The sequence below is a fragment of the Crinia signifera genome, chromosome 12 (genome assembly GCF_055691185.1).
Source record: "Crinia signifera chromosome 12, ASM5569118v1, whole genome shotgun sequence".
Taxonomy (NCBI): domain Eukaryota; kingdom Metazoa; phylum Chordata; class Amphibia; order Anura; family Myobatrachidae; genus Crinia; species Crinia signifera.
Window position 1 is genome coordinate 81,373,329 of NC_139228.1, and position 22,884 is coordinate 81,396,212.

General features: G+C 48.3%; 1 protein-coding gene across 1 annotated transcript; it reads left to right on the forward strand.

Moving 5' to 3' along the window:
* Positions 1-11: 11 nt before the first annotated feature.
* On the forward strand, positions 12-20,439 carry SPTSSA (serine palmitoyltransferase small subunit A). The gene is made up of 2 exons (XM_083167715.1): positions 12-256; positions 19,728-20,439. The coding sequence occupies exons 1-2, from the start codon at positions 124-126 to the stop codon at positions 19,829-19,831; spliced, it is 237 nt and encodes a 78-aa protein (XP_083023841.1). The 5' UTR covers positions 12-123; the 3' UTR covers positions 19,832-20,439.
* Positions 20,440-22,884: the final 2,445 nt, after the last annotated feature.

Consider the following 22,884-nt stretch of genomic DNA (forward strand, 5'->3'; position numbering starts at 1 on the left):
CACGGTGTGGGCGTGGCCCGGGTTGACGTCACGTGACGCCTCTCCCTCGCTCTGTGCGGCTGACACTACGCTCGGAGACGGGGTGCGGCGGCTCTCTCAGTTAGTGTTCCTACGCCGCGGAGGATGAAGGTGTCCTGTGAGGCCGGTGTTCAGGGCTCTTTAGGGCGAGCCTGGAAGCAGATGTCGTGGCTGTACTACCAGTACCTGCTGGTGACGGCGCTGTACATGCTGGAGCCCTGGGAGAGGACCGTCTTCAGTATCCTTCCTTACCTGTTGTTGTGTTGGACTATATGTGTCAGCATGCCCGCTCTATGGCCGGCAGCCGGGTCACCGCTGTACAGCTCTGGGGTAGCGGCTGCCCGGCCTGGTGTGTGCAGCTGGCAGCGGGAGGCTGGGTTACCCTGGGCATTGGTATTACACTGAAGGGCTGTGCAATCAGCAATGTATTACATCACCTGTGTGTCACCTGTAGGGAGCGGAGTGACGTCATCATCACGAGATCCCCCCCCCCTTCATGGGCCTGGCATAGAGCATGAGGGAGTTGACTGTGTGCAGTATATGTCACTAGTGTGCACATGTATAAGCGGCATTTGCTATGTATTGTTATCACCTAGCTGCATTCCCATTCAGCTCCCCTTTATCCAGCCCTTTCCTCTAATGCTGTCCCAGGAATTGCTTGCAGGAGGGCTGCAGAGGCAGCAATAAGGGGGCGCAGTGTCCAGTGATTGTATGTATAAGGGGGCGCAGTGTCCAGTGATTGTATGTATAAGGGGGCGCAGTGTCCAGTGATTGTATGTACCCCCACTACCCTGCCCAGTAGTTGTGTGCTGGTAGTGTTACCTGGCATTGTTTGCAGGTGCAGTGTTACCTGTAGCCAGTAATGTGCACTTTGCAGAGATTGATGTGTTCTGTCCTATTAGATATTACGTAAAATTAAGTTAGTCGTTGGGAAAACTTTTGCCACTTACTAAAACCTTATTTAGCATTTAAGATCCAGTTCATTTGACACACAATGTCCTTTCATATTATTTTTTTAATATGAATACCGACAAAGTCTATCCCACCCATACCAGTAATTGTACAGATCTGTCCCCTCTCGGTGCTGCCGCAGTGCATACGCACGGACATGCGCACTGAGGAAACTCCAAGCCCTGCTAGGCTGCAGCCTATGCTATACCTATGGAGCGTGGGTGCGAGCGTATGCATGATGTGTTCACAATCATGACTAGGCTAGGTAAGAGGGACACGGTCATTGGAGCAACATGGTGCAGGTCGACAGGGTTGAAAGGTCGACAGGGTTGGAAGGTCAACAAGCATTAGGTCAAAAGGTCGAGATGAGATTTTTTTTTTTCTGTGCCTGCAGGCGGTAATTCATGTCCTACCATACACAATGGCGCGGAGGGAGAATAAAATAGTGTGCCCGAAGCATGGCGAGGGCAGCTGTACACTTAGCCGGTGTACATGTCCTAAAGCATGAGAAACTCATGTCCACCTTTTGACTGTCAACCTAATGCTTGTGTCTACCTTAGCCTTGTCGACTTATTTCATGTGTCGTCCTTCAGTGGTCAAACCAATGCATGTCGACCCAATGACCCATACACGGGTACGGACACACCTGTATTTTGAAAACTGTGCAACCTTTTTACTCTCTGTCTAATAGGTTATTATAACTGTGACTTCTGCCATAATCTTCAGTGCTGTTTGGTTCTTTAACACCTTCAGTGTGGGTTTTTTGGGGGGAGCGCTCCCCACTGGGTGAGTGTTTTTTTTTATGGGGAGTGCTCCTATAAAAAAAAAAACACCTCTGCCTCCCTGGGTCCGGGCAGCGCCGCTGAACTGTCAATCAGCCACTGCCCGGACCTGCACCCCGATTCCCTGTCTCCGGCAGCCGGCTTGGTACTTATGTTAGTTTGGTGCCCACTAAGCTATTTGCTTAGTTTTACGCATCCCCTCCCGGGGCTCGCTGCGCTCACCACACTATATAAAATCATGGATAGTGGGGGTATGAGCGTACTAACTATAGTGGGCACCCAACTAACATATAAGTACCACCGGCTTGGGACTTCAATAGAAAAGCCTGGAGGGAGGAGGAGGCGCAGCAGAGGGGAGGGAGCCGGGCAGTGCAGAAGCTGCCTGAGTTCAGTGATTGAACTCAGCAGCAATGCCTGGCTCTAAACACTGGCAATCCCGAGAATTTTCTGGGCTTGCCAGACTGGACATTGAGGCACAGCCTGGAAAATTCTCGGGATTGCCACTGAAGGGGTTAATGTAGTGTATGATATGTAGGCCCCATTTTTAATACAGAATTCCTTCAGAACTCTGTACCACTGTATAAATGGCGAGAGCAATGCTGTTCCCATTGCTGCCAATGGGCACCTTTCCAGCTTCAGTTACGGAGTCATGCACATCAGCAGATTGGACAACATGCATGATTCTGCAGCCCATCACTGGCAGCATTAGGGGATACTGCTGAGGGGGGAGACAGCGCTGGACTTCACCGGAGAGGTAAGTAATGCTGTATACCGCCTGTATTTTCATTGTATCGCTAAAAGGAATGTGCCACTGGTGGTGGTCTCTGCTGATAAATGGGGCCCCTTATATCACAGGAGTATAACAGGAGATGTCAAAATGGTCCAGGCTGCTTCCTGACTGCCGAATATCGATAACCATCGATAATACATAATAATTGACTGTTAATGGTTGATGTATAATAGTTTTGCAATTGATGGGGGACCAGATGGTTTCCCTACATCGATTTGCAAGCATAACCTAGTAAGTAGTTTATATAGTTTTTTTTCTCCCCCAGGGACAGAGTATAGCTCCGCCTCTGACTCCCATGAAGACCCACCCACATGTTCTGTTTGGCCCACAGGCCAATCGGTAAACAAAAATGGATGACCAACGATGGGTAAAACCATTCGATGGTCACCCATTGCATAGTATGTATCCATCGATGGTGAGTTCCACTATTGCCAATGATGGCAATGGACATCCCTAGTGCTGGGTTCTTGCTACATAGAGAATGTATCCAAGTGGGGGTACCTCCAAGTGGGGGTACATAAGTAAGATTTTTGGGTAAGTGATGTAGTGGGGATGAGGTTCCCACTTTTTATATGTAAACCCCATTAATCCTCCAAATTTTCACCACTTGTTACGTCTTTGTAGTTACTGTTCTCTCTTTATAGATCAGTATTATAAATCCTAGTTCAGACCTATTACTCATGCGCACGGTTCTGGCTATTAGACTTCCACAATACGCTGATTTCCTCACTGCTCCTTTGTGGGCTGAGATCAGACAGACACTGATTGATAGGAGTTACTGGGGTAATGGTCAGGTGCGCTGGCTGGTTACTGTGGTGTGGATGAGATCTGTATGTATCGTCTGAGATCAGACAGACACTGATGGATAGGAGTTACTGGGGTAATGGTCAGGTGCGCTGGCTGGTTACTGTGGTGTGGATGAGATCTGTATGTATGGTCTGAGATCAGACAGACACTGATGGATAGGAGTTACTGGGGTAATGGTCAGGTGCGCTGGCTGGTTACTGTGGTGTGGATGAGATCAGACAGACACTGATGGATAGGAGTTACTGGGGTAATGGTCAGGTGCGCTGGCTGGTTACTGTGATGTGGATGAGATCTGTATGTATGGTCTGAGATCAGACAGACACTGATGGATAGGAGTTACTGGGGTAATGGTCAGGTGCGCTGGCTGGTTACTGTGGTGTGGATAAGATCTGTATGTATGGTCTGAGATCAGACAGACACTGATGTATAGGAGTTACTGGGGTAATGGTCAGGTGCGCTGGCTGGTTACTGTGGTGTGGATGAGATCTGTATGTATGGTCTGAGATCAGACAGACACTGATGGATAGGAGTTACTGGGGTAATGGTCAGGTGCGCTGGCTGGTTACTGTGGTGTGGATAAGATCTGTATGTATGGGCTGAGATCAGACAGACACTGATGGATAGGAGTTACTGGGGTAATGGTCAGGTGCGCTGGCTGGTTACTGTGGTGTGGATGAGATCTGTATGTATGGTCTGAGATCAGACAGACACTGATGGATAGGAGTTACTGGGGTAATGGTCAGGTGCGCTGGCTGGTTACTGTGATGTGGATGAGATCTGTATGTATGGTCTGAGATCAGACACTGATGGATAGGAGTTACTGGGGTAATGGTCAGGTGCGCTGGCTGGTTACTGTGGTGTGGATAAGATCTGTATGTATGGTCTGAGATCAGACAGACACTGATGGATAGGAGTTACTGGGGTAACGGTCAGGTGCGCTGGCTGGTTACTGTGATGTGGATGAGATCTGTATGTATGGTCTGAGATCAGACAGACACTGATGGATAGGAGTTACTGGGGTAATGGTCAGGTGCGCTGGCTGGTTACTGTGGTGTGGATGAGATCTGTATGTATGGGCTGAGATCAGACAGACACTGATGGATAGGAGTTACTGGGGTAATGGTCAGGTGCGCTGGCTGGTTACTGTGGTGTGGATGAGATCTGTATGTATGGTCTGAGATCAGACAGACACTGATGGATAGGAGTTACTGGGGTAATGGTCAGGTGCGCTGGCTGGTTACTGTGGTGTGGATGAGATCTGTATGTATGGTCTGAGATCAGACAGACACTGATGGATAGGAGTTACTGGGGTAATGGTCAGGTGCGCTGGCTGGTTACTGTGGTGTGGATGAGATCTGTATGTATGGTCTGAGGACAGACAGACACTGATGGATAGGAGTTACTGGGGTAATGGTCAGGTGCGCTGGCTGGTTACTGTGGTGTGGATAAGATCTGTATGTATGGTCTGAGATCAGACAGACACTGATGGATAGGAGTTACTGGGGTAATGGTCAGGTGCGCTGGCTGGTTACTGTGATGGGGATGAGATCTGTATGTATGGTCTGAGATCAGACAGACACTGATGGATAGGAGTTACTGGGGTAATGGTCAGGTGCGCTGGCTGGTTACTGTGGTGTGGATGAGATCTGTATGTATGGTCTGAGATCAGACACTGATGGATAGGAGTTACTGGGGTAATGGTCAGGTGCGCTGGCTGGTTACTGTGGTGTGGATAAGATCTGTATGTATGGTCTGAGATCAGACAGACACTGATGGATAGTAGTTACTGGGGTAATGGTCAGGTGCGCTGGCTGGTTACTGTGGTGTGGATAAGATCTGTATGTGTGGTCTGAGATCAGACAGACACTGATGGATAGGAGTTACTGGGGTAATGGTCAGGTGCGCTGGCTGGTTACTGTGGTGTGGATGAGATCTGTATGTATGGTCTGAGATCAGACAGACACTGATGGATAGGAGTTACTGGGGTAATGGTCAGGTGCGCTGGCTGGTTACTGTGGTGTGGATGAGATCTGTATGTATGGTCTGAGGACAGACAGACACTGATGTATAGGAGTTACTGGGGTAATGGTCAGGTGCGCTGGCTGGTTACTGTGGTGTGGATGAGATCTGTATGTATGGTCTGAGATCAGACAGACACTGATGGATAGGAGTTACTGGGGTAATGGTCAGGTGCGCTGGCTGGTTACTGTGGTGTGGATGAGATCTGTATGTATGGTCTGAGATCAGACAGACACTGATTGATAGGAGTTACTGGGGTAATGGTCAGGTGCGCTGGCTGGTTACTGTGGTGTGGATGAGATCTGTATGTCTGGTCTGAGATCAGACAGACACTGATGGATAGGAGTTACTGGGGTAATGGTCAGGTGCGCTGGCTGGTTACTGTGGTGTGGATGAGATCTGTATGTATGGTCTGAGATCAGACACTGATGGATAGGAGTTACTGGGGTAATGGTCAGGTGCGCTGGCTGGTTACTGTGGTGTGGATGAGATCTGTATGTATGGTCTGAGATCAGACAGACACTGATGGATAGGAGTTACTGGGGTAATGGTCAGGTGCGCTGGCTGGTTACTGTGGTGTGGATGAGATCTGTATGTATGGTCTGAGATCAGACAGACACTGATGGATAGGAGTTACTGGGGTAATGGTCAGGTGCGCTGGCTGGTTACTGTGGTGTGGATAAGATCTGTATGTATGGTCTGAGATCAGACAGACACTGATGGATAGGAGTTACTGGGGTAATGGTCAGGTGCGCTGGCTGGTTACTGTGGTGTGGATGAGATCTGTATGTATGGTCTGAGGACAGACAGACACTGATGTATAGGAGTTACTGGGGTAATGGTCAGGTGCGCTGGCTGGTTACTGTGGTGTGGATGAGATCTGTATGTATGGTCTGAGATCAGACAGACACTGATGGATAGGAGTTACTGGGGTAATGGTCAGGTGCGCTGGCTGGTTACTGTGATGTGGATAAGATCTGTATGTATGGTCTGAGATCAGACAGACACTGATGGATAGGAGTTACTGGGGTAATGGTCAGGTGCGCCGGCTGGTTACTGTGGTGTGGATGAGATCTGTATGTATGGTCTGAGATCAGACAGACACTGATGGATAGGAGTTACTGAGGTAATGGTCAGGTGCGCTGGCTGGTTACTGTGGTGTGGATGAGATCTGTATGTATGGTCTGAGATCAGACAGACACTGATGGATAGGAGTTACTGGGGTAATGGTCAGGTGCGCTGGCTGGTTACTGTGGTGTGGATGAGATCTGTATGTATGGTCTGAGATCAGACAGACACTGATGTATAGGAGTTACTGGGGTAATGGTCAGGTGCGCTGGCTGGTTACTGTGGTGTGGATGAGATCTGTATGTATGGTCTGAGATCAGACAGACACTGATGGATAGGAGTTACTGGGGTAATGGTCAGGTGCGCTGGCTGGTTACTGTGGTGTGGATGAGATCTGTATGTATGGTCTGAGATCAGACAGACACTGATGGATAGGAGTTACTGGGGTAATGGTCAGGTGCGCTGGCTGGTTACTGTGGTGTGGATGAGATCTGTATGTATGGTCTGAGATCAGACACTGATGGATAGGAGTTACTGGGGTAATGGTCAGGTGCGCTGGCTGGTTACTGTGGTGTGGATGAGATCTGTATGTATGGTCTGAGATCAGACAGACACTGATGGATAGGAGTTACTGGGGTAATGGTCGGGTGCGCTGGCTGGTTACTGTGGTGTGGATAAGATCTGTATGTATGGTCTGAGATCAGACAGATACTGATGTATAGGAGTTACTGGGGTAATGGTCGGGTGCGCTGGCTGGTTACTGTGGTGTGGATAAGATCTGTATGTATGGTCTGAGATCAGACAGATACTGATGTATAGGAGTTACTGGGGTAATGGTCAGGTGCGCTGGCTGGTTACTGTGGTGTGGATAAGATCTGTATGTATGGTCTGAGATCAGACAGACACTGATGGATAGGAGTTACTGGGGTAATAGTCAGGTGCGCTGGCTGGTTACTGTGATGGGGATGAGATCTGTATGTATGGTCTGAGATCAGACAGACACTGATGGATAGGAGTTACTGGGGTAATGGTCAGGTGCGCTGGCTGGTTACTGTGGTGTGGATGAGATCTGTATGTATGGTCTGAGATCAGACAGACACTGATGGATAGGAGTTACTGGGGTAATGGTCAGGTGCGCTGGCTGGTTACTGTGGTGTGGATGAGATCAGACAGACGCTGATGGATAGGAGTTACTGGGGTAATGGTCAGGTGCGCTGGCTGGTTACTGTGGTGTGGATAAGATCTGTATGTATGGTCTGAGATCACAGACACTGATGGATAGGAGTTACTGGGGTAATGGTCAGGTGCGCTGGCTGGTTACTGTGGTGTGGATAAGATCTGTATGTATGGTCTGAGATCAGACAGACACTGATTGATAGGAGTTACTGGGGTAATGGTCAGGTGCGCTGGCTGGTTACTGTGGTGTGGATGAGATCTGTATGTATGGTATGAGATCAGACAGACACTGATGGATAGGAGTTACTGGGGTAATGGTCAGGTGCGCTGGCTGGTTACTGTGGTGTGGATAAGATCTGTATGTATGGTCTGAGATCAGACAGACACTGATGGATAGGAGTTACTGGGGTAATGGTCAGGTGCGCTGGCTGGTTACTGTGGTGTGGATAAGATCTGTATGTATGTATGGTCTGAGATCAGACAGACACTGATGGATAGGAGTTACTGGGGTAATGGTCAGGAGCGCTGGCTGGTTACTGTGGTGTGGATAAGATCTGTATGTATGGGCTGAGATCAGACAGACACTGATGGATAGGAGTTACTGGGGTAATGGTCAGGTGCGCTGGCTGGTTACTGTGGTGTGGATAAGATCTGTATGTATGGTCTGAGATCAGACAGACGCTGATGGATAGGAGTTACTGGGGTAATGGTCAGGTGCGCTGGCTGGTTACTGTGGTGTGGATGAGATCAGACAGACACTGATGGATAGGAGTTACTGGGGTAATGGTCAGGTGCGCTGGCTGGTTACTGTGCTGTGGATGAGATCTGTATGTATGGTCTGAGATCAGACAGACACTGATGGATAGGAGTTACTGGGGTAATGGTCAGGTGCGCTGGCTGGTTACTGTGGTGTGGATGAGATCTGTATGTATGGTCTGAGATCAGACAGACACTGATGGATAGGAGTTACTGGGGTAATGGTCAGGTGCGCTGGCTGGTTACTGTGGTGTGGATGAGATCTGTATGTATGGTCTGAGATCAGACAGACACTGATGGATAGGAGTTACTGGGGTAATGGTCAGGTGCGCCGGCTGGTTACTGTGGTGTGGATGAGATCTGTATGTATGGTCTGAGATCAGACAGACACTGATGTATAGGAGTTACTGGGGTAATGGTCAGGTGCGCTGGCTGGTTACTGTGGTGTGGATGAGATCTGTATGTATGGTCTGAGATCAGACAGACACTGATGTATAGGAGTTACTGGGGTAATGGTCAGGAGCGCTGGCTGGTTACTGTGGTGTGGATAAGATCTGTATGTATGGTCTGAGATCGGACAGACACTGATGGATAGGAGTTACTGGGGTAATGGTCAGGTGCGCTGGCTGGTTACTGTGGTGTGGATGAGATCTGTATGTATGGTCTGAGATCAGACAGACACTGATGGATAGGAGTTACTGGGGTAATGGTCAGGTGCGCTGGCTGGTTACTGTGATGTGGATAAGATCTGTATGTATGGTCTGAGATCAGACAGACACTGATGGATAGGAGTTACTGGGGTAATGGTCAGGTGCGCTGGCTGGTTACTGTGGTGTGGATGAGATCTGTATGTATGGTCTGAGGACAGACAGACACTGATGTATAGGAGTTACTGGGGTAATGGTCAGGTGCGCTGGCTGGTTACTGTGGTGTGGATAAGATCTGTATGTATGGTCTGAGATCAGACAGACACTGATGGATAGGAGTTACTGGGGTAATGGTCAGGTGCGCTGGCTGGTTACTGTGGTGGGGATAAGATCTGTATGTATGGTCTGAGATCAGACAGACACTGATGTATAGGAGTTACTGGGGTAATGGTCAGGTGCGCTGGCTGGTTACTGTGATGTGGATGAGATCTGTATGTATGGTCTGAGATCAGACAGACACTGATGGATAGGAGTTACTGGGGTAATGGTCAGGTGCGCTGGCTGGTTACTGTGATGTGGATGAGATCTGTATGTATGGTCTGAGATCAGACAGACACTGATGGATAGGAGTTACTGGGGTAATGGTCAGGTGCGCTGGCTGGTTACTGTGGTGTGGATGAGATCTGTATGTATGGTCTGAGATCAGACAGACACTGATGGATAGGAGTTACTGGGGTAATGGTCAGGTGCGCTGGCTGGTTACTGTGGTGTGGATGAGATCTGTATGTATGGGCTGAGATCAGACAGACACTGATGGATAGGAGTTACTGGGGTAATGGTCAGGTGCGCTGGCTGGTTACTGTGATGTGGATGAGATCTGTATGTATGGTCTGAGATCAGACAGACACTGATGGATAGGAGTTACTGGGGTAATGGTCAGGTGCGCTGGCTGGTTACTGTGGTGTGGATGAGATCTGTATGTATGGTCTGAGATCAGACAGACACTGATGGATAGGAGTTACTGGGGTAATGGTCAGGTGCGCTGGCTGGTTACTGTGGTGTGGATGAGATCTGTATGTATGGTCTGAGATCAGACAGACACTGATGGATAGGAGTTACTGGGGTAATGGTCAGGTGCGCTGGCTGGTTACTGTGGTGTGGATGAGATCTGTATGTATGGTCTGAGATCAGACAGACACTGATGGATAGGAGTTACTGGGGTAATGGTCAGGAGCGCTGGCTGGTTACTGTGGTGTGGATAAGATCTGTATGTATGGTCTGAGATCGGACAGACACTGATGGATAGGAGTTACTGGGGTAATGGTCAGGTGCGCTGGCTGGTTACTGTGGTGTGGATGAGATCTGTATGTATGGTCTGAGATCAGACAGACACTGATGGATAGGAGTTACTGGGGTAATGGTCAGGTGCGCTGGCTGGTTACTGTGGTGGGGATAAGATCTGTATGTATGGTCTGAGATCAGACAGACACTGATGGATAGGAGTTACTGGGGTAATGGTCAGGTGCGCCGGCTGGTTACTGTGGTGTGGATGAGATCTGTATGTATGGTCTGAGATCAGACAGACACTGATGGATAGGAGTTACTGGGGTAATGGTCAGGTGCGCTGGCTGGTTACTGTGATGTGGATAAGATCTGTATGTATGGTCTGAGATCAGACAGACACTGATGGATAGGAGTTACTGGGGTAATGGTCAGGTGCGCTGGCTGGTTACTGTGGTGTGGATGAGATCTGTATGTATGGTCTGAGGACAGACAGACACTGATGTATAGGAGTTACTGGGGTAATGGTCAGGTGCGCTGGCTGGTTACTGTGGTGTGGATAAGATCTGTATGTATGGTCTGAGATCAGACAGACACTGATGGATAGGAGTTACTGGGGTAATGGTCAGGTGCGCTGGCTGGTTACTGTGGTGGGGATAAGATCTGTATGTATGGTCTGAGATCAGACAGACACTGATGTATAGGAGTTACTGGGGTAATGGTCAGGTGCGCTGGCTGGTTACTGTGGTGTGGATGAGATCTGTATGTATGGTCTGAGATCATACAGACACTGATGGATAGGAGTTACTGGGGTAATGGTCAGGTGCGCTGGCTGGTTACTGTGGTGTGGATGAGATCTGTATGTATGGTCTGAGATCAGACAGACACTGATGGATAGGAGTTACTGGGGTAATGGTCAGGTGCGCTGGCTGGTTACTGTGGTGTGGATGAGATCTGTATGTATGGTCTGAGATCAGACAGACACTGATGGATAGGAGTTACTGGGGTAATGGTCAGGTGCGCTGGCTGGTTACTGTGGTGTGGATGAGATCTGTATGTATGGTCTGAGATCAGACAGACACTGATGGATAGGAGTTACTGGGGTAATGGTCAGGTGCGCTGGCTGGTTACTGTGGTGTGGATGAGATCTGTATGTATGGTCTGAGATCAGACAGACACTGATGTATAGGAGTTACTGGGGTAATGGTCAGGTGCGCTGGCTGGTTACTGTGGTGTGGATGAGATCTGTATGTATGGTCTGAGATCAGACAGACACTGATGTATAGGAGTTACTGGGGTAATGGTCAGGTGCGCTGGCTGGTTACTGTGGTGTGGATAAGATCTGTATGTATCGTCTGAGATCAGACAGACACTGATGTATAGGAGTTACTGGGGTAATGGTCAGGTGCGCTGGCTGGTTACTGTGGTGTGGATAAGATCTGTATGTATGGTCTGAGATCAGACAGACACTGATGGATAGGAGTTACTGGGGTAATGGTCAGGTGCGCTGGCCGGTTACTGTGGTGTGGATGAGATCAGACAGACACTGATGGATAGGAGTTACTGGGGTAATGGTCAGGTGCGCTGGCCGGTTACTGTGGTGTGGATGAGATCTGTATGTATGGTCTGAGATCAGACAGACACTGATGGATAGGAGTTACTGGGGTAATGGTCAGGTGCGCTGGCTGGTTACTGTGATGTGGATGAGATCTGTATGTATGGTCTGAGATCAGACAGACACTGATGGATAGGAGTTACTGGGGTAATGGTCAGGTGCGCTGGCTGGTTACTGTGGTGTGGATGAGATCTGTATGTATGGTCTGAGATCAGACAGACACTGATGGATAGGAGTTACTGGGGTAATGGTCAGGTGCGCTGGCTGGTTACTGTGGTGTGGATGAGATCTGTATGTATGGTCTGAGATCAGACAGACACTGATGGATAGGAGTTACTGGGGTAATGGTCAGGTGCGCTGGCTGGTTACTGTGGTGTGGATGAGATCTGTATGTATGGTCTGAGATCAGACAGACACTGATGGATAGGAGTTACTGGGGTAATGGTCAGGTGCGCTGGCTGGTTACTGTGGTGTGGATGAGATCTGTATGTATGGTCTGAGATCAGACAGACACTGATGGATAGGAGTTACTGGGGTAATGGTCAGGTGCGCTGGCTGGTTACTGTGGTGTGGATGAGATCTGTATGTATGGTCTGAGATCAGACAGACACTGATGGATAGGAGTTACTGGGGTAATGGTCAGGTGCGCTGGCTGGTTACTGTGGTGTGGATGAGATCAGACAGACACTGATGGATAGGAGTTACTGGGGTAATGGTCAGGTGCGCTGGCTGGTTACTGTGGTGTGGATGAGATCTGTATGTATGGTCTGAGATCAGACAGACACTGATGGATAGGAGTTACTGGGGTAATGGTCAGGTGCGCTGGCTGGTTACTGTGGTGTGGATGAGATCTGTATGTATGGTCTGAGATCAGACAGACACTGATGGATAGGAGTTACTGGGGTAATGGTCAGGTGCGCTGGCTGGTTACTGTGATGTGGATGAGATCAGACAGACACTGATGGATAGGAGTTACTGGGGTAATGGTCAGGTGCGCTGGCTGGTTACTGTGCTGTGGATGAGATCTGTATGTATGGTCTGAGATCAGACAGACACTGATGGATAGGAGTTACTGGGGTAATGGTCAGGTGCGCTGGCTGGTTACTGTGGTGTGGATGAGATCTGTATGTATGGTCTGAGATCAGACACTGATGGATAGGAGTTACTGGGGTAATGGTCAGGTGCGCTGGCTGGTTACTGTGGTGTGGATGAGATCTGTATGTATGGTCTGAGATCAGACAGACACTGATGGATAGGAGTTACTGGGGTAATGGTCAGGTGCGCTGGCTGGTTACTGTGATGTGGATGAGATCTGTATGTATGGTCTGAGATCAGACAGACACTGATGGATAGGAGTTACTGGGGTAATGGTCAGGTGCGCTGGCTGGTTACTGTGGTGTGGATGAGATCTGTATGTATGGTCTGAGATCAGACAGACACTGATGGATAGGAGTTACTGGGGTAATGGTCAGGTGCGCTGGCTGGTTACTGTGGTGTGGATAAGATCTGTATGTATGGTCTGAGATCAGACAGACACTGATGTATAGGAAATACTGGGGTAATGGTCAGGTGCGCTGGCTGGTTACTGTGGTGTGGATGAGATCTGTATGTATGGTCTGAGATCAGACAGACACTGATTGATAGGAGTTACTGGGGTAATGGTCAGGTGCGCTGGCTGGTTACTGTGATGTGGATAAGATCTGTATGTATGGTCTGAGATCAGACAGACACTGATGGATAGGAGTTACTGGGGTAATGGTCAGGTGCGCTGGCTGGTTACTGTGGTGTGGATGAGATCAGACAGACGCTGATGGATAGGAGTTACTGGGGTAATGGTCAGGTGCGCTGGCTGGTTACTGTGATGTGGATAAGATCTGTATGTATGGTCTGAGATCAGACAGACACTGATGGATAGGAGTTACTGGGGTAATGGTCAGGTGCGCTGGCTGGTTACTGTGGTGCGGATAAGATCTGTATGTATGGTCTGAGATCAGACAGACACTGATGGATAGGAGTTACTGGGGTAATGGTCAGGTGCGCTGGCTGGTTACTGTGGTGTGGATAAGATCTGTATGTATGGTCTGAGATCAGACAGACGCTGATGGATAGGAGTTACTGGGGTAATGGTCAGGTGCGCTGGCTGGTTACTGTGGTGCGGATAAGATCTGTCTGTATGGTCTGAGATCAGACAGACACTGATGGATAGGAGTTACTGGGGTAATGGTCAGGTGCGCTGGCTGGTTACTGTGGTGTGGATGAGATCTGTATGTATGGTCTGAGATCAGACAGACACTGATGGATAGGAGTTACTGGGGTAATAGTCAGGTGCGCTGGCTGGTTACTGTGGTGTGGATGAGATCTGTATGTATGGTCTGAGATCAGACAGACGCTGATGGATAGGAGTTACTGGGGTAATGGTCAGGTGCGCTGGCTGGTTACTGTGGTGTGGATAAGATCTGTATGTATGGTCTGAGATCAGACAGACGCTGATGGATAGGCGTTACTGGGGTAATGGTCAGGTGCGCTGGCTGGTTACTGTGTTGTGGATAAGATCTGTATGTATGGTCTGAGATCAGACAGACGCTGATGGATAGGAGTTACTGGGGTAATGGTCAGGTGCGCTGGCTGGTTACTGTGGTGTGGATGAGATCTGTATGTATGGTCTGAGGACAGACAGACACTGATGGATAGGAGTTACTGGGGTAATGGTCAGGTGCGCTGGCTGGTTACTGTGGTGTGGATGAGATCTGTATGTATGGTCTGAGATCAGACAGACACTGATGGATAGGAGTTACTGGGGTAATGGTCAGGTGCGCTGGCTGGTTACTGTGGTGTGGATAAGATCTGTATGTATGGTCTGAGATCAGACAGACGCTGATGGATAGGCGTTACTGGGGTAATGGTCAGGTGCGCTGACTGGTTACTGTGGTGCGGATAAGATCTGTATGTATGGTCTTAGATCAGACAGACACTGATGGATAGGAGTTACTGTGGTAATGGTCAGGTGCGCTGGCTGGTTACTGTGTTGTGGATAAGATCTGTATGTATGGTCTGAGATCAGACAGACACTGATGTATAGGAGTTACTGGGGTAATGGTCAGGTGCGCTGGCTGGTTACTGTGGCGAGCTCGCGAGGGGCGGCCTTTTCATACCCCCACTATCCACGTCGGCGTGGAGAATAGAAAGTGTGGCGAGCGCAGCGAGGGGACGCGTATACCTGTGAAGGTATCAGTGTCCCCTCGCGGGGATCGCTGCGCTCGCCACGCTTCTGGCTCGTTGCGCTCGCCACACTTTCTATTCTCAACTCCACGCCGACGTGGATAGTGGGGGTATGAAAAGGTCGTAGGACGCGTACCGCCGCCCCTCGCGGGCTCGCTGCACTCGCCACGCTTCGGGTTTGCGTTGATAGTGGGGGTGGTACAGCCTCAAATGACATTTGGGGGCCATTGAACATGTTTGATACTAATTTCAATGCATTTGGATGCATTTCTGTTAAAAATCGCATGCAATGCAATTTTTTTACTATGCGATGGATATCGTGGGAGCCGTGATTGTACACAAGTACCATTTGGTCGCATGCGATGCTACCGATCCGACCCGATTTCTTAATCGGACGCCCAGATACTACATAAGTACCGGTATATCTACTAAAAGATTGCTTTTCAAAGGCCCCCACTGTCAGCATTTTGCCAACAAAAACTTAAATCTGCTTTTTAATGTTGAAAGACTAAAAACGCCTCTATTTCTGCAGGCAAAACACTGAAATAGTGTCTGCTTTCAAAAGCTGAAGTTTAGTACAAATAACCCAAATATTCCAAAATTCACCCTTAAGGCCCCCTTACATTATGCGATTTGGGCACGATTTTGCCAGATTCTGATGAATCGGGACGTGAAATCGTCCCAAATCGCATATGGAGACATCCCCTCTGACCCGATGCGCGGCCCCGTGCGCATCGGAGTCGGGAGGTCGGACGGGCTGCACGTAAGATTTGCTAAATCTTATGTGCTCCCCCGCGACGGGGGACCTACCAGAGCCGGGCACAGGAGGAACCCGCTGCCAGCAGGTGGGGCGATGCAGAGTATCAGGGAGCCGGGCAGGAGAAGACGCTGCAGCAGCACAAGTGGCTAGGGCAGCAGCAGAGCACTTCCAAAAAAAAAAAAGCCCATATATTACAAACGCATAGGAAGCCATTTATTGGGGGAGACCTCTCAGCCAATCAGCGATTGTCTGAGACCTCTCTCAGCCAATTGCTCATTGGCTGAGAGAGGTCTCAGCCAATCAATGGCTTCCTGAGCGTTTGTATGGGCTTTTTTCTTTTTTTTGGAAGTGCTCTTCTGCTCCTGCCACTCGCGCTGCTGCTGCATCGTCTTCTCCTGCCCGGCTCCCTGGTACTCTGCGCGTCCCTGCCCAGCGGCTTCTTGCCCGGCTCCCTGCGCCCCCGCTCCCATTGTCTCTGCAGCTTCCCGGGAGTTGCATGTGATAAATCGCATGCGATTTATCACATGCAAAACTTGGCAGATGAAGTACCATCGCATGTGATTCCTCCCGGGGAGCTGCTGGGACATTCAGGTCCGACTTGTCGTTATGACAAGTCGGACAAATGTAAGGGGGCCTTTTAAGAGCAGGTTAGGTTCCTTCTGTGTTGAAACTTCCAAGGAGTTGAGAATTGGAAATCTGAAAGCCTGACGTTACCTGCGCATGTGATTGGCTTGTGTGATAAGAGACCGGCCTGCTGAATGTTTAGTTTATGACATAATGGATTTGCTGTTCTGGGAAGTTTAACGTTCCCTACAATTGTGCCCATTGGTAATACATGTGGAGACTATGTTGTACTGTTTAATCATTAACTAAGTCGTTAGGGAAACGTCACTGCAGTACTGTAATCTGTGTTAGTCGCAGGCTAATTCTGCTGACGGAACTAGGCCAAGTCTTGTCTAGCAACCCTGCTACAGTCATTACGTCAACCCTATCAAGGTAGACATGCCTTGAGTCAACCGCTAAAGGTCGACATTAGTTTTGTTTTTGATCTTTGAGCCGACATGCGTCTATTTCATTTCTTTCCATCCACTATGGCATGGTGGGAGAATAACATAGTGCCTAAAGCAGGCATGTCCAACGTTGGCCCTCTAGATGTTGTGAAACTACACATCCCAGCATGCTTTGCCACAGTTTTGCTGTTAGAGAATGCTAAAACTATTGCAAAGCATGCTGGGATGTGTAGTTTCACGACATCTGGAGGGCCAACGTTGGACATGCCTGGCCTAAAGCATGCCGGGCGCAGCCAGTACACGTACACTGTGTCAATGTCGACTGTGTCGACATTCGGGACAACAACTGTGAAAGTCATGTCAAACTTTTGACGGTCAACCTTCCCATTGCTGACTTAATGCTTGTGTTGACCTTCCGATCATGTCGTCCGTACCCACGTCGATCTATTTCAGGTGTCAACCTAAGGTCTGACAACCTTCCGTTTCATGTCTACCTAAATTGGGTCAACCCCATCCCCCCTGCTACAGAAGTTCTCTCTCTGTGTTTGTTAGATTTTATGATGATGTGCAAGGAATAAAATGTCACCCATAGATCTAATGCACAGCAGATCAATTTATTGCGGACTATATATAAGTGCCCACACACTAGAAAGATCTGCGATCATAAGATGTGCGCATAAATTAGCCTTCAAATCTTTTGCCCGTCCTGGACAGAAGATTTCAGGCCAGCGCAGATCTTTACCAAAGATTTTTCTTAAGATCCCGTGTGCGTTCCTATGGATCTTTTGTTAAATCTTCTGATCTTTCATGCAGCACGTAAGATCAGAGAAGATTTAGCAAAAGATCCACGGGAGCGCGCATCGGACCGACATCGGCCGATGTAACGAAAATCGCCAAATTGGACAAAAATCGTTCTAATGTGTGAGCACCTTTAATCCTCACCTTTTTGAGGTGAAGTATCACCAGTGACCACTAGAGGCCACTCAATGAATCATATTACGTCTTAACAGAAAGTAAAGCCAAAATGATATGTTTCACACTTGCTGGCTATGGACGGAGAGAGCGGCGAAGACAGAGATTGGAGGTAGGAAATGTTTGCCTACTTTCTGGCAGCCAGCTCAGTAAGGCATGGGGTGGGGGCTTAGCCACAGGAGGGGTGACATACCTGGGGGCGTGGCCTGCAAGCATGGCATTTGAACCATGCCCCCGCTATGCAATTCCGATATTGCGGTGGGGCTAAAATGATCGCATCATTTAACCCACAAACCCCCCTGCCGAGGGTTGCTCCCCTTTCTGGGTGGTCATGAGGTTGACCCGATTTCTGGGACCCTCCCAGCCATTCAAGGAGGGTAGGCAATTAGGGACTGGGGTGGAGATTTTGTGGGCTAAACATTGTCACATGTGAAAGTACATTGCAGAAACCGTCATTTTGACAGGCTTATAACTAGTACTGTATATCAGGGCAGCACTGTCATGTTCTCACCAGGGGGTTTCTGTTCTCCATTTGATCATGTGGGTTACAAACAGGTAGCTCCAGATAACCTCTTACTATCCAACAAACATTATTTGGCATGATAACATCCAACTTAGGCCCTTATTCTGGTTCACACGCAAGGCAAATTCCTTCTCAAATGGACAAAACCATGTGCACTGCAGGGGGCAGATGTAAAATGTGCAGAGATAATTAGATTTGGGTGAGTTATTTTGTTTCTGTGCAGGGAAGATACTGACTGCTTTATTTTTACACTGAAATATAGATCTCCCTTTGAATTAAAACCCCACCCAAATCTCATTCTCTCTGCACATGTTACATCTGCCCCACCTGCAGTGCACATGGTTTTGTCCATCTAAGAAGGAATTTGCCTTTGGGAGTGAACCAGAATAAGGGCCTCAGTGTGTATGTGGAGGGAATACAGACACTGGGCAAAGACCATTAGATATTCAATGTGTAATACAGTATTAGCATGTGTGTTCAGTAGGAAAAAGAACCCTGCTTACATGCAATGCAGGTTTCCCTTGCACCCGTTTGTTGGCTTCTGTGGCTGCCATTTTTTATAAAGGCAATTTTGTATTGGTCTTGTCCTCAATAGCATGTGGTGTGTGACGGTCATTTTATTGTATTTTTTTTTTTTTTGTGAGAACCATCAGTAGCAATTAAGTTATCTGCTGGACTTTCAAAATCCTAAACAGGCACAGCGCACTCTCTACTGACTGCAGCCCGAACCCAGGACGCACATACTAATTTGTTCGCCACCAGCAATGGACTTATATTCAGCATTAGGTGCGTGGGGAAGTAGTGTTCATCAAATAACTCCTTGCAGAATGTTAACTGGACAGTAAGCATCAGGGCTAATTGTATCTTCCTGTTAAACACCCGGGTCACACTATAAAGTGTATAGCAACTGCCTAGCGTAGTGCACAACCGTTACAGCGGAGCCCCTGACCAGCATCTTCATTTATCTCAAACAGAGGATGTTCCTGTGGGTATACGTCTCCCCGCCTATCTTTCCATGCTCACAGATGCCTGGAACAGCAGGGTATTCTGGTTTGTGGAACCTACTGTTCCCCTGTAGGTTGCTGCGTATACTTCTGTCTGTGGCCTAGGAGTGATTTGAGGGTGCAAGCAGAAATCTGCAGTAACAGCATGGCGGGGGGGACGCAGTTGACCGCCATTAGACTTCCAGGTATTAGTCACTAAAGTGCACCTCAGCCGTGGCATTGCTGCTTATCCGTTTGTAGAGGATGGGTCCGATTTATAATGACAATATGTATATGCTAGCTGCATTTGTTCTTTTGCATTGTTGAGTTTCTTAACCCTTGTACCTCAGACTCTATGCTGGTGTCCATCGTTGGAATGGCTCTGTACACCGGATATATATTTATGCCTCAGCACATCCTGGCAATTTTGCACTACTTTGAGATTGTTCAATGACACAGTAGGCCCTTGCCTGGCAAGGGCTTAGAGGACTGAGCGTCAGTCTTGGCCATTTCTGGCATCAGACGAGAATCCAGAAGTTGATATCGTTGTCAACCTGCGCCAATGCCATATGTAACCGGCTGGATCTCCAGTGAAGCGACACAGCGTTTCCTCCGTTGATAAGGGCATTTGCAGCTCTGTTTTTAAATTTGGTCCCCCCCCCACCACCACCACCACCACCGTATCACCAGCTTGAGTAACCCAAGGGCTCTGGAACACACGGCTCCTGTGACAGCAGTATTTTTCCTTGTATGTGTATATTTTTGTAACAACAGTTTTCAATTTTGCACTGGAATTGTTTTTAGGTGCTTATTTTTAAAAACAAAATCTGCAGCTTATTTTAAGCCTATAACAGTGCTAGAGATTTGTACACAATCATTTTTTGAGTTTTGCGTGACTGAAACACTCTCTACATGTACTGTACGCCTGCGTTTGTAACACATTACTTCATTTGTTTTTTCGATAAACCAAAAAAAAACTAATTGGTCATTACTATGCACAAGTTATTTACCATTCCAATAAATGTGGACCCTGCTAAAGGTCTCCAGAAATTGTGAAATGTCCCTCTTTGGTTCTTGTCTTTGTTTTTAACATTATATAAATGCTAACGAGAAGGTACGACTGACCCAGAACTGGACTACAAAGAAGCCATAAAGGTGCAAATTACAGATGGGCAATTGACTGTGCTAATATAATATACTGCAGTGTTCTAGTATAGTGTTTCCCAACCTGCTGTATGTGTACCCCTAAGGGTATGCAGCAGACCGGTTGGGGGTACTTGAAAATATTAGTAATGGCTGAAGAATTCTCCCAATGGTGGAAGAAGTTTCCTGTTGCCGTGGAGATGAACAACGTTGCGTCACGTACGGTTCCGTCTGCAGCATCATCATCAGTGTCTCCTTGTGCTTTTGCCTGACCAGTGATCCACAGGGAGCTACCTGTGCTGCCCTCAGACATCAGTGATCATCTGGCACGGGTGGAGGAAGCAGCGGCATCAATCCTACAGGAGTTAGCGGGAACCCCAGAGACTGTACAAAGCCAGCGTCCAGACACAGAGGGACCCGATTCCTTACCACACACTACTCCGCTACCGGAGACGGTACACAGCCAGCAGCCAGACACAGAGGGACCCGATTCCTAACCACACACTACTCCGCTACCGGAGACAGTACACAGCCAGCGGCCAGACACAGGGACCCGATTCCTGACCGCACACTACTCCTCCGCTACCGGAGACAGTACGCAGCCAGACAGAGGGACCCGATTCCTAACCACACACTACTCCGCTACCGGAGACGGTACACAGCCAGCGGCCAGACACAGAGGGACCCGATTCCTAACCACACACTACTCCGCTACTGCAGACGGTACACAGCCAGCGGCCAGACACAGGGACCCGATTCCTGACCGCACACTACTCCACTGCCGGAGACAGTACACAGCCAGCGGCCAGACTCAGGGACCCGATTCCTGACCGCACACTACTCCTCTGCTACCGGAGACTGTACACAGCCAGCGGCCAGACACAGAGGGACCCGATTCCTAACCACACACTACTCCGCTACTGCAGACGGTACACAGCCAGCGGCCAGACACAGAGGGACCCGATTCCTAACCACACACTACTCCACTGCCGTAAACAGTACACAGCCAGCGGCCAGACACAGGGACCCGATTCCTGACCGCACACTACTCCGCTACCGGAGACAGCACACAGCCAGCGGCCAGACACAGAGGGACCCGATTCCTGACCGCACACTATTCCTCCGCTACCGGAGACAGCACACAACCAGCGGCCAGACACATAGAGACCCGATTCCTGAACGCACACTACTCGTCTGCTACTCCTTAATATTAGGACATGCATACCGTGTCCTTACCCTTCGCTCGTAAGGACTGTGGCTATTTAAATAAATAAATGCTGTGGATATTGAAAAGCCTAATCAAGGGGTACGGGAGAGAAAAAGGTTGGGAACCACTGTTTTTTTTTTTTTTAATTGAGTCTTTATTTTGTATTTTTCCATATAAAAAAGAACATTTACACATGAACAAATACCAACATACAACATTACACAACAATACACAGATACACAAAAGCGAGTCCATAAAGCATACCCCTATACATTGTATATATACCATTAGTTGAATCTTCTTGACTATTTTCTTTTCCAATACTCACAAAGACATCATATATCATTATTCAGTGGTAGGAAAAGAAAATTTGTATATATGTATAGAGGGCTCACAATCCAGCTTTCTCTGTACAAAAAGCAATTACATGACAATGGACAGTTACATAAACATAGACTAGTTCATATTTAACCTGACCTATCACCAGACACCTCCCATCCCGACCCCATCTTCCACCCCTCCCCCCTCCAATAAACCTATCCCATATTCCCTTGCCACCGATCTGTTTTCCCCTTCGGCCCTCACGTCTTCACAATACCAGGCTATATAGGGGACTCTTAAATATATCGTGCAATACCCTTACGCCATTTCCCTTGTCCTTAGTGATTACTAACCTATCGCATTATTCGTGCCTTATAGAACAAACTTTTTGTTATTAGTGTATTAAGTTCCCTCTAGCCCTTTCTTTCTTGCCACCCTTCCCTGCCTTTTTTACCTAATGTTAAATAGTATTAATAGTTACTTAACCAAAACCTTTACATAGCCATCCGTCTTGTGATTGTTATCGCACACATATATAAAGAAAAAAATAAATAAATAAATATATAAATGGAATTTGTGAGATAAGATCCCTAATTTCTAGGGAATTAATATAAGGCCTGTCTATCATACAGGCAATGTGTCTATACCTAGTTACAGATTCGAACGTGCCTACCTATTCATACTCTCGCTATCTACCACTCTGTGATTATTTGAACTATTCCAATACCCCCATATGCCATGGTATTTAGTAATCGTTCCCCGGGATGCATGCACAAATTTCTCGTTTTCACTAGTCTGGTTGACTAGATTCACCCATTCCCTATGAAGCGGAGCAA